This window comes from Rutidosis leptorrhynchoides, chromosome 1 (genome assembly GCF_046630445.1).
Source record: "Rutidosis leptorrhynchoides isolate AG116_Rl617_1_P2 chromosome 1, CSIRO_AGI_Rlap_v1, whole genome shotgun sequence".
Taxonomy (NCBI): domain Eukaryota; kingdom Viridiplantae; phylum Streptophyta; class Magnoliopsida; order Asterales; family Asteraceae; genus Rutidosis; species Rutidosis leptorrhynchoides.
The window spans coordinates 518,604,435-518,616,555 of record NC_092333.1 but is presented as its reverse complement, the minus strand read 5'-3'; the positions used below and the strand labels follow the sequence as shown (position 1 = coordinate 518,616,555).

The 12,121-nt window shown below is 33.7% G+C and overlaps 2 protein-coding genes across 3 annotated transcripts; one reads left to right on the top strand and one right to left on the bottom strand.

Annotated features, from left to right (window-relative positions):
- The first annotated feature begins 6,029 nt into the window (after positions 1–6,029).
- LOC139876876 (uncharacterized) lies at positions 6,030–7,249 on the top strand. Its single transcript, XM_071864279.1, has 2 exons — positions 6,030–6,553; positions 6,849–7,249. The coding sequence occupies exons 1-2, from the start codon at positions 6,053–6,055 to the stop codon at positions 7,035–7,037; spliced, it is 690 nt and encodes a 229-aa protein (XP_071720380.1). The 5' UTR covers positions 6,030–6,052; the 3' UTR covers positions 7,038–7,249.
- Positions 7,250–7,638: 389 nt separating this feature from the next.
- LOC139876866 (protein trichome birefringence-like 14) lies at positions 7,639–11,104 on the bottom strand. Of its 2 annotated transcripts, none has more exons than XM_071864257.1 (6): positions 11,007–11,104; positions 10,075–10,250; positions 9,625–9,852; positions 9,232–9,381; positions 8,823–9,018; positions 7,639–8,740 (listed from the first exon to the last, which is right to left on the bottom strand). In XM_071864257.1, exons 2-6 carry the CDS (start codon positions 10,235–10,237, stop codon positions 7,918–7,920), a joined length of 1,560 nt encoding a protein of 519 aa, XP_071720358.1. In that variant the 5' UTR covers positions 10,238–10,250; positions 11,007–11,104; the 3' UTR covers positions 7,639–7,917. The 2 variants fall into 2 exon arrangements, with proteins under 2 accessions (XP_071720358.1, XP_071720369.1); XM_071864268.1 differs by having other exon boundaries at positions 9,625–9,846.
- Positions 11,105–12,121: the final 1,017 nt, after the last annotated feature.

Here is a 12,121-nt window from a genome sequence, read left to right as displayed (position 1 = left end):
GCAAACATAACTGTGCAAGAAAATTTAAGATTGCAGAATTATAAAACTTTTTCCAAACTTCAAACTTATCTCTTAGTTGCAGAAGTTAATAAAGAATTACTAATGAAAAATCAAGAATCTCGTCCTACCGGTGCGCTAGCATTTCCTGAAGCTAATGCTATTAACAATAATAATAATAAAAGAAGAAATGCACATGGACGAGGGCGTGGACAAGGTCGTGGCCATATTGGCCAAAACCATCATCATGGAAATTATCATAACAATAATAAAAATCATAACTATGTTCGAAATCACCCTTATGGTAATGGTCGTGGTGATGGTCGTGGTCGTGGTGGTAGTGGTCGTGGACAAAGAAATAATAATCCACAAAATTATAAAATTCAAACACCATACAATCCCACAAATCACAATGTTGAAGAAGGCTCTTCAAAGAATGTTGAAGATTCTTGTTACCGATGTGGTAAAATTGGCCACTGGTCTAAAAACTGCCGAATAAATCAGAATTCTGTTAATCGGTATCAAGAATCCCTAAAGGGAAAATGAAAAGAAGCAAATCTTGTGGATGACCTTGATACAAAAATCACTGAGCCAACTTGTGACTACTTTAATGAATAAATTTCTAATATATATATATATATATATATATATATATATATATATATATATATATATATGGATATCCTATTATATGTTCCCGTTAAATAAATGGTTGTAGATTTTCAATCTACACCATATCTAGTTTACTACATATTTTCTTATTATGTGCTATCATTTGTAACATGTTTTGAATGTAATATATTGATGAATTATGTACTCATTATTTGTTTCTCATATTTTTTTTTGAAGTTCATGATGTATACTGCTGGAGTAAAAAATCAGTTAAATGGTAGAGATATTTGTATTACAGACAGTGGTGCCACTCACATCATACTCAAATCTAAAAAATATTTCACAGACTTGAAAGCAACGGAAGGAACTATACATACTATATCAGGTCCTGTGGACTTAATAAAAGGAATGGGAAATGCAAAATTCATGTTACCAAATGGTACGAATTTTCTGATAAATAATGCCTTATTTTCTCCAATGTCAAAGAGAAATTTGTTAAGTTTCTCTGACATATACCAAAATGGATATGATTATCAGTCAGTGACAACAGAAAATGAAAAATATTTAAGTATCACTGATAAGAATCATGTAATTGAAAAACTACCAAGACTTCATTCTGGTTTACATTATACACATATAAATGTACCTGAAGTAAATGTGGTAGTTAAAGAAAAATCATGTGATCCTGTAATGATCAGTTTGTGGCATGAGAGATTAGGCCACCCAGGATCAACAATGATGAAAAGAATAATACAAAATACACATGGACATCCATTGGCGGATCAAAGGATTCCTCATGATGCACTTATCCCATGTACATCATGTTCACTTGGAAAGTTGATAATAAGACCATCACCTCTTAAGGTTGAAAAAGAATCACCAATGTTTCTTGAAAGAATTCAAGGTGATATATGTGGACCAATTCATCCACCATGTGGATCATTTAGATATTTTATGGTTCTAATAGACGCATCTAGTAGATGGTCTCATGTTTGTCTATTATCAAGTCGAAATATGGCATTTGCAAAATTTCTTGCTCAAATTATTAAATTGAGAGCACATTTCCCTGATTATACTATTAAAAGGGTGAGACTAGATAATACCGGTGAGTTTACGTCTCAATCATTTAATAACTTTTGCATGTCTATTGGGATTATTGTTGAACATCATGTTGCCCATGTGCATACACAAAATGGTTTAGCTGAATCATTAATTAAACGATTGAGCTAATAGCTAGACCATTGATAATGAGAACAAAACTCCCAGTATCTATATGGGGTCATGCAATTTTGCATGCTGCAACATTGATTCGCATTAGACCAAGCGCAAGTCATACATATTCTCCCTTGCAACTTGCTTTTGGCCATCAGCCAAATATTTCCCACCTTAGAACATTTGGTTGTGCGGTTTATGTCCCTATCGCACCACCACAACGCACTAAAATGGGTCCTCAAAGAAGGATGGGAATATATGTTGGATATGAAACATCTTCAATAATAAGATATATTGAACCCATGACGGGTGATGTTTTTACAGCACGTTTTGCTGATTGTCACTTTAATGAAACATTATTCCCTAGATTAGGGGGAGAAATAAAAAATAAAGAAAATGATGTTTCATGGTGTGAACCTCAATTAATGTATCTTGATCCTCGCACAAAAGAATGCGAGACCGAAGTTCAAAAAATAATGCATATGCAAGAACTTGCGAATAAATTGCCTGATGCATTTACAGATACAAAAAGAGTGACTAAATCATATATACCAGCAGCAAATGCTCCAGCTCGAATTGAAATTCCAAAAACTGGCAATAATGTCATTCTTGAGTCTTTGCCACGCCAGAAACGTGGGAGACCAATTGGTTCCAAAGATAAAAATCCTCGAAAAAGAAAATCAGCTGATAATGAGGTAAAAAAAGTGTTCAAGAAGAACTACAAATCAATACTCCTTCTGCAGAGGAGATTGATGATGTCAATACGGAATTTTCAATCAATTATGCACATTCAAAAATATTATGGAACCGAAATGAAATGAAAAATCTTGATGAGATATTTTCATATAATGTTGCATATGACATCATGAATGATGATGATGATCCAGAACCAAAATCTGTCATAGAATGTCAAAATAGACATGATTGGGATCATTGGAAAGGAGCAATACGAGCTGAATTTGAATCGCTCAATAAAATAAAAGTTTTCGGATCTATCATTCTCACACCTAAAGATGTGAAACCTGTGGGATATAGATGGGTTTTTGTGCGAAAAAGAAATGAGAAAAATGAAGTTACAAGGTATAAAGCTAGACTTGTAGCTCAAGGTTTTTATCAAAGACCAGGAATTGATTATGAGGAAACTTATTCTCCTGTTATGGATGCAATTACTTTTAGATATTTAATCAGCCTGGCAGTTTCTAAAAATTTAGAAATGCATCTCATGGATGTTGTGACTGCTTATCTTTATGGATCACTTGATAGTGATATATATGAAGATACCTGAAGGATTTAAGGTATCAGAAGCAACCAATGCAAAACCCAAAGAAATGTACTCAATCAAGTTACAAAGGTCTTTATATGGGTTGAAACAATCAGGTCACATGTGGTATAAACGATTAAGTGATTACTTGATAAGCAAAGGGTATACCAATAATCTTATTTGCCCATGTGTTTTCATTAAGAAAACAACATCCGGATATGTGATCATAGCTGTTTATGTTGATGATCTTAATATCATAGGTACAAATAAAGAGATCCATGAAGCCATTCAACTTCTAAAGAAAGAATTTGAAATGAAAGATCTCGGAAAAACCAAGTATTGCCTTGGTTTACAAATTGAACATATGCCTAATGGTTTACTTGTACATCAAACAACATATACTGAAAAGATTTTAAAACGTTTTAATATGGACAAGGCAAAACCATTAAGTACTCCTATGGTTGTTAGATCACTTAATGTTGACACTGATCCATTTCGTCCCTGTGAAGATCATGAAGATATCCTAGGACCAGAAGTACCATATCTTAGTGAAATTGGAGCTCTTATGTATCTTACAAATTGTACAAGACCTGACATTTCTTTTGCAGTTAATTTGTTGGCAAGGTTCAGCTCAGCTCCTACCAAAAGACACTGAAATGGGATCAAACATATATTTCGATACCTTCGAGGAACTATTGATTTAGGATTATTTTATTCTAACGAATCGAAACAAGATTTGGTTGGTTATGCAGATGCAGGTTATTTATCTGATCCACATAAAGCTAAATCTCAAAATGGATATGTATTCCTAAATGGAGGTACCGCAATATCATGGCGTTCTAAAAAACAAACGCTTGTTGCAACATCATCAAATCATGCCGAAGTGATTGCATTACATGAAGCTACTCGGGAATGTTTTTGGTTGAGATCAATGACACAACTCATTACTGATTCTTGTGGACTAGAACGCGATAAAAGTCCAACAACTATCTATGAAGATAATGTAGCTTGCATAACACAGATGAAAGAAGGGTATATCAAAAGTGACCGAACAAAACACATACCTCCTAGATTCTTCTCATACATTCAAAATCTCATTAAGGACAACCAGATTGAAATGAGATATGTTCAGTCCGGCAAAAACTCTGCTGACCTATTCACCAAAGCACTTCCAACTGCTATTTTCAGAACACACATTCATAATATTGGCATGAGGCATGTTCAGAAGATGTAACAATTCAGGCGTTGCCTACTTGAGGGGGAGTCAACTCTATGCTGCACTCTTTTTCCCTTAGCTAAAGTTTTATCTCAATGGGTTTTCTTTAGCAAGGTTTTAACGAGGCAGTACTAGTTATTCTCTAATAAAATTGTCATCCAAGGGGGAGTGTTATAAAAGTTAAATTGGATGTTAATTTTATTATTATTATAGATATTGTATAGTAGATTTTTTGAGTATAAATATGTGTGTTATGAGTTTATAAAATACACACTAAATATATTCTCTCATATTCTCTCATATTCTCTCTATATACTTATTAGTCTACAGTCAAGAACTAGGCCACTAAAGGTAGTTATAAGCCTACTGAATTATAACATTAATGAATTTAAGATAATTATATGGAAAAATGCCGCCATATTTCTTATTGGATGCATTTAAATAAAAGGAAATTGATGTGGACTTACTTTATCATCAATAAAAATCTTCTACGCACTAATAAACCCGCATAATGCGCAACTTTTTAAATTTGTTGGTATTAAACTATGAATATAATCAATATTGTTCTTATTAACTTTTTCAATAAAGTTACCCAATGACGCACGAATAAAAAAAATAAGCTGTCGCCAACGTTATATTATGGGTGCAAAAGAAGCTTAAAGGGGAGTTGCTCATCAATGTATGATATGAACAAACAAAAATTATCGACATTTTATTGATAAATTGAACTAGAACTTTATGTGAATTGTGTGTATAATAAGAATGATTTAAGCCAAAAACGGGTAAAAGGCGTTAATGACTATTTTCGACTTTTTTCAGGGCCACTTTAAAATAAATGTCATACTAGCGATCAATGTTTCAATTTGAGACTTCTTAAAATGTGATACTTGGATCGGTAACTCGGACTTTTTTTGAAAAGGCAGGTTGTCTGCATCACTCAGAAGGAAGTTAACCACTTTCGCGATCATTTGCAACGTAGATGCGCACTTTCAAATTATAGCCTTGTTATAATAGGACAATGCTAATCACAAGTCTTACGCCAATGGTTAAGCGTTGATTACAAAGTGCTAATTTTTCATTTTATACGAGTAACATATTTTCTATACTTAAATTTAGGAGACCAATTTATTTATAAAAATACTAGTTTTTATATTGGGAATTTTTTAAACTTGAAAGGCTTAACCATTAACCTAAGAGATATGGTTATCATTTTCTATTATAATATTATTCTATATTGTATAACTGTATATTAGTTACAGAGTTGTAATCTCTTGAATTCAATAATTTATTTGAAATTCAACGGACCAATCAGAACAGTCTAATTGATCCCATTGATCTCAACTTAAAAATTGAATTCATTTGAATATTCAACATTAGTTACATATTGCGTTTAACTGTCAAAAATATGTTTATTTGACTAATACTCTGAAATTAGATTTTAGTATGATCTACGTCAAGATTGAGTTTTATATGATCATAAATCACAAAATTTTAGAGTGAAACAAATCAAGAACGCGTTTTCTAGATCTTTTTTGTTCGCTAATACCTCCAATAACTTTAATTCACATATTAATTTAGAGAAAACTTTTTCTTAGACAATGACATTAATTTGCATAAATTTGGATATACAAAATGGAAGCATCCTAGTAGGATAAAATATTCATATACTGTTTATTTAATTTATTCACCATGCCTATATACATCATATCCATTTGTGATGATTGTTGCATCAAACGCCCCTTGAACATATTTAAATGTCAAATTACCATGAAGTTGCTAATGGTACCAGTAGAGAAGATCAAAACCATAATGGTGATCACGAAACTGCTATTAGCAGGGACATACATGCTTTAACTCCATCATCAATCCTCCCTCAAACTTTAACTACTCATCATCATAATCCTCTTGGATCATACTTATCAATGAGTTCAAGTGATCGAACCTTTCGTGATGATTTTTCAAATATGAGTCTCACTAATAGTACGTTAGTGGTGGCGGGGTCCGTGATTGAAAGCATGGAAGCTGAAAACGGCATTAATGGTGTGTTGAATCGTTCTGTTTCAGTTAGGAATGAGAGGGAGGTGGTAGGATCGGTTAGCGATGTGAAGAAAGAAGAGGTTGAATCGAAGATAACTGCATGGAAGAATGGTAAAATAGCTGAAATTACAAACAGGTTTAAGTGTGAAGATGCGATAATTAAAGGGTGGGAGAGCGAACAGGTTCAAAAGGCGACTTTAAAGATGAAGCAAGTCGAAGTAATGATCATTCACGTTAAATGTTTAATATATTTTTTTAACAGCAGATTAGGATCACCCAAGGAGACTAAAACACCCCTGTGATCATCTTTCGCGGTTGCATAACCCACCCAACTGCTGCCCTGGAGAAAACTCGTACCAATCCGAGGGCATGGCCGGTAATACCCCCCCCTCTCGCAACGCGATGTGCAAAAGGCGACCTTGGGTGGATTTCAAGCTCAAGGGGAGCAATCATTTTTCTTTTTTTCTTTAGATGTTTATATTCATAGTTTCGTGACGTTTATGTGTTGTGTAGAGGAAACTGGAGGAGAAGAAAGCGAGAGCGATGGAAAAGATGGAAAACGAGATAGCAAAAGCGCATCAAAAAGCTGAGGAAAGGAGAGCATCGGCCGAGTCGATAAGGGGAACCAAAATGTCTAGGGTTCTTGAAGTGGCTAACCTGATGAAAGCTGTTGGAAGATCTCCTGTTAAAAACTTCTTTTAGGTTACATTTTATATGATTTCAAGATGTTGCATGTGGTATTGTGTGATATGGGCCCTTAAACCATAAGCTAGCTTCTTCACCTTTTTTGAGTTGAAGTCTAGTCTATATGAACATGGATATGTGTAGTTCATCAATAACAGAATTACTATGGTTTAGTGTTTGCAAAAATGGCTAAACCATTTTATGAAGTTTGTAGTAAATCCAGTAACATTTGTTAGCAAAATGTTTATGTTATCTGCAAGTTGTGGGTAACAAGTTACTCTATACTTTAAGAGCCATGAAGTTATCTGAATGACAGCTTAGCTGAAATAAAAACAAGAGTAAATTATATTCATACTCCTTGCCTTGTAATTTAGATAAGTTACACCAGCCGTCGTTATCTATTTGATAATCACACCGATAGTCCCGATAACTTTCATGAAGTTACACTAATCGTCCTTATCTTTTAATAATTTGACGGATAGTTCTTCACTTGCATAATGGTATACGTGGATGATCCCTGACTTTCTTAGCATGCACAATAACAGGAAAGACAATCGACGCACATTAGTAAATCGGAATCATCAACGTACACTTCTATGTAACTCAAGGACTATTAATGTGATTTTCAAAAGATAAAGACGGATGACGTAAACCCCAAGGACTACCAATATAATTTTATCTATAAACAACCATGTGGCAAAAGCTACGAATCATTAATGTTACATTATATAATAACTCACTCATTCAGTAATTGTCATTTGTTACAAACAACATACTACCCATCCCATAATGGTTCTAGTTTCCTTTTGACAGTTAAAATCAAGAACCAAACAAGCATATAAATGGGATTACACTATATCAGATGCATATATGTATCTGTAAATATGTCATGAAGGGTTCATATTTGTGAAAAAAGAAGCTCGTTCCACGTGTCAGGGATGCCAGGTAAGCACCAATGTAAACAATCTTGTACACCTGGCGTGGCACGAATACTATATCTCGATATATGACCTTCATCTCTCACCTGAGATAACGCCGTTATATCCAAAAGCTTCACATCGGTCCCCTTAACCGCACCTGAACCAATCAAATCGCTCGAATAATCTTGATCGACTTCAAGTGATCCAGGTGCCGTGCTGTCACAAGTACCTCCACTGTTCCAGTCTCCATTAAAAAAGTGTCGGGGTGATATCGATCTGTAAAACGCCTTTAACCCAGGGTATTTTGGTAATTCACCATTTACCCACTTAACAATGCTATATATAGCTAAATTCTTAGCATTTTCAATTTGTGCTATTTTCCTATTTGTGTTAGGCTTCCCATTTACATACATAACCCACCGATTAGCATTAACCTTCCCTCGGTTCCAGTGATGACCCGTGTTAAGAACAATGACGTTGAATTTACTGATATAATGTTGCAAAAAATAAGGTGGACGATCAAGATGCATGGCAAAATAGGTGGTCCCGTTTATGGGGTCGAGCGGGTCCAACTCACATAGACTGGCGGACCAATAGTAGAGAATTGTCGTGTTGGTGATTGGGAAACGATAAGCCCAACCATCGGGTCGAATCGACCCACGGGCTTTGACTAGACCGTATTCCTTACCAACGTCTTCAACGTCTTGCCTTTCTTCACCACCTGTGACCATGCACATTAGTGATTGAAACTGTTGACGGCCTATTGAGTCCCCGATAAATGCTAGCGTTTTGTCCTGCATTCTGAAATAAATCAACAGAGTCAGTGTTTTTGTAATAAGACAAAAATATTTAAAAAAAATGACCAATCAGCAAAAATGGTGACCTTTTAAGGAATTCGGGTCCTGTAAAGTCATCCAAGTTGCAATCTTTTGGCTGCCATTTTAATTTTTCGTATCCGAAATCGGTTCGTTGAGTTAAGCGGCAAGCCCACATCCCCGACAACCACTGTTTGCAACCGAAGCCCGAATACAGAGGCCTACTTTGATCAGTAACCCATCTCCCTTTACCAAAGTTACAGGCTGTATACAAAAAAAAAAAAAAAAAGGAACAAAAAAGACTGAATAAGTTAAATTAAAAAAGAAACAGCAGCTAAATGTTGATTGAACTGATAACAGATAACAAATTCTGCACTTGTGACACTTTTCTGTTACTGATTACAGTTGAGAAATTTTGCTAATTAGCTGTTTTAAGTAAGTTATAAAGTGAGCGAAAGAGAATCAAGTAAAACACACCTTTATTTTCAAAACTAACATTTCCAACAGCTGTGTCTGGTTTCTTAGGCGCCATTGGTTTAACTAACTGCTGCTTAGGTGGTTTTGAGTCATGATGGTTTTCAGATATTTCAGTTGAAGTAGATTTTTCAACAATCTGTGTCGTGTTTTCTGCATCATAGTAAGATGAGTAAGTGTTATACATATGACACACATGATCGAATGCAAGATAATATAAGACTAAGTTGTAAATTGCCCAATGATAATGAGTGGGAGTTCAATTTTAAGAACAAAAAAAAAAGTTTAATTTTTTGAAACTTCTGTTACCATTTTTAGGAATTTGACTATCGTCATCCCATAGACGCTATTCAACGGGTAAAAGAGAAATGACAAAACATACAAGAAATTTTCTACCATGAAGCATTTCCTGAGCAGTCCTTGAATATTCACCCCCTCGAATGTCAGATGAGGTTGAGTTTATGGATATTAATGGTGATGGTACGTTCACAACTCCTTCATCTTCTCGAGCGTCGAAAGAGGGTGTTTCAATGGAGCTTGATGGAGATGGTACATTCACAACTCCTTCACCTTCTCTTATATTATCTTTTGATTGCTTAACATGCTTCACGTTTTCGTCTGCAGCTAACATCACAATAAAGTTCAACAACTAGCTAATGAATACAAGATGTTTTAAAACACGTCACACATGTTACGAAAACTTTGTCACAACGTTTAGTACCTAAATATTATTTGTACGATTGAGGTAGCAGAGTTGAGTCAATATCTTACACAATTGAGCACTCTAAATTACTATAATAAATGACTCAACAAAGGAATAACATGACTAATAAGTAGAAAAGAAACCTGGAAAAAGCTGCACGATTTGAGCATGAGAAGGAAACAATGTAGTGAAAATCGGTGTTTTCTCCCATGAATATATATGGACAGTCGTAATCGTAATAATAACGAAACTGACGATAAACAAAGCGGAAAGCTGCTTCTTTCTGCGTTCGTATCCTTTCATCATTTCGTTGTACACGCTATAACAAAAATCGACACAAGCTGGAGTTGTTAGCCACTCACATTGGGGTTTAGATCAGTAATTTTAAGATTCAGATAGATATATCTATATCTGCAACATATTTCAGTCTTGTAAGGCATCTATATACCAATCAGTATAAGTTGCAATAATAATAATATTAATAAGCATCAGCTGAATATTAGTTGAATTATAGAATTGAAGTCGGTGAAAGTAACTAAAGTACAATAAAATAATAGTAATAATGGAGATCTATATCTATATGTATGCAAGGCTAAATCAATGTTAATACTCCGTAATATAAATTCATCAAGAAGAACAACAGCAAGCTTACAAAAGTGAAACAGATTTGTTAAGCAATAATAAATCTAAAAATTCCAATTCAGCAACAGCCAAAAAAAAAAAAAAAAAAAATGTAGTAGTCGTCTATCTTTTTTTTTTTTTTTTTTTTTTTTTTTTTTTTTTTTGAAAGGCAAACTCATACACCCACCTAAATCTAACTCGAATATATACACCACGAATTGTCCTAAGCAGGACTCGAACCCTCAACCTCAAGGTTGTAAGGGTGACCTCGATACCGCCAAGCCATTGGCTCTTTGGTAGTAGTCGTCTATCTTTACATACAGAATCTATCTTATCTATACATACGAAAACATTAAGTGATTCAGAAACAAAAACAGCACAGCACGCACAGTCGCACACAGTAAGTATGTTTACATGCATCATTCATCATAATCATGATTAAAGAATTGCATACCTTATATGGAAACAGACATATCCTCAACCTGTATCGAATTAAGCTTCTACTTTTTTGGATTATTATAAAGTAATTGATGAAATTGAATTGAATTGAATGGTGATGTTAGTCTATATTTGAAGCCCTAACTGACGGATTATTTTCAGATGAATCTCGGTTGGAGAAGGATCTTGATTTGATTTGGGGGTTGTGTCTTTCCCTATTCTCACTGTAATACTAGGAAACAAATATATCACTAAAAATAGAATAATAGTATATTAGAAAGGAGTTTCATAATGCTTAAATTCTTGGATTACTCCGTATTAGATAAGGGGGATGATTCTCACACACACTTTTTTTATCCTCACACACCTATTTTAACCTTTTACTCTTCTAATAATACTCAATTGGTGTGTGAGGATCAAAAAAGTGTGTGTAAGAATCATCCCCCATTAGATAACTGCTACGAGTATTATATTATATTATATTATAAAATTATAAATTCAATAAATCAATTGCTATATAAAAGTATTTTTACCTTCTTTTTTTTTTAAAAAAAAAGCAAGGAAATTTTATTAATTTAAAAAGCCAACAACACAAGACACCCCAACAAGGGCGGGATGCAAAAACACGAATACAAAATTTTAGTTGCAAAGTAAGCAAACCACAACCTATTTACAAACTATTAGCAGGACCGGCCCTAGGGTAGGGCTGTGATGACCCGGGAATTTTCAAACAAATTTAAACTTAATCTTATATGATTTCGACACGATAAGCAAAGTCTATTAAACTGAGTCTTATAATGTTTGAACTATTTCCATGAATGCATTTGACTTTGACCATCTCCGACGATTCACGAACCATAGTTTGCAAATAAATATGTATATATATATATATATATATATATATATATATATATATATATATATATAATAATTTGAAATTATAAAGTAGAATTTAAACATTTGAATTAAATATATAAAATAAGATACAAAATAAGATAACTATCATTATATATATATTGTAATATACATATATATAGGAGATATAAATATTATGTGTTGAAACTTTTAATATATATTTCTATTACGAAATAATATAAATATAGTAAATGGATATACAATGATTATGTAATT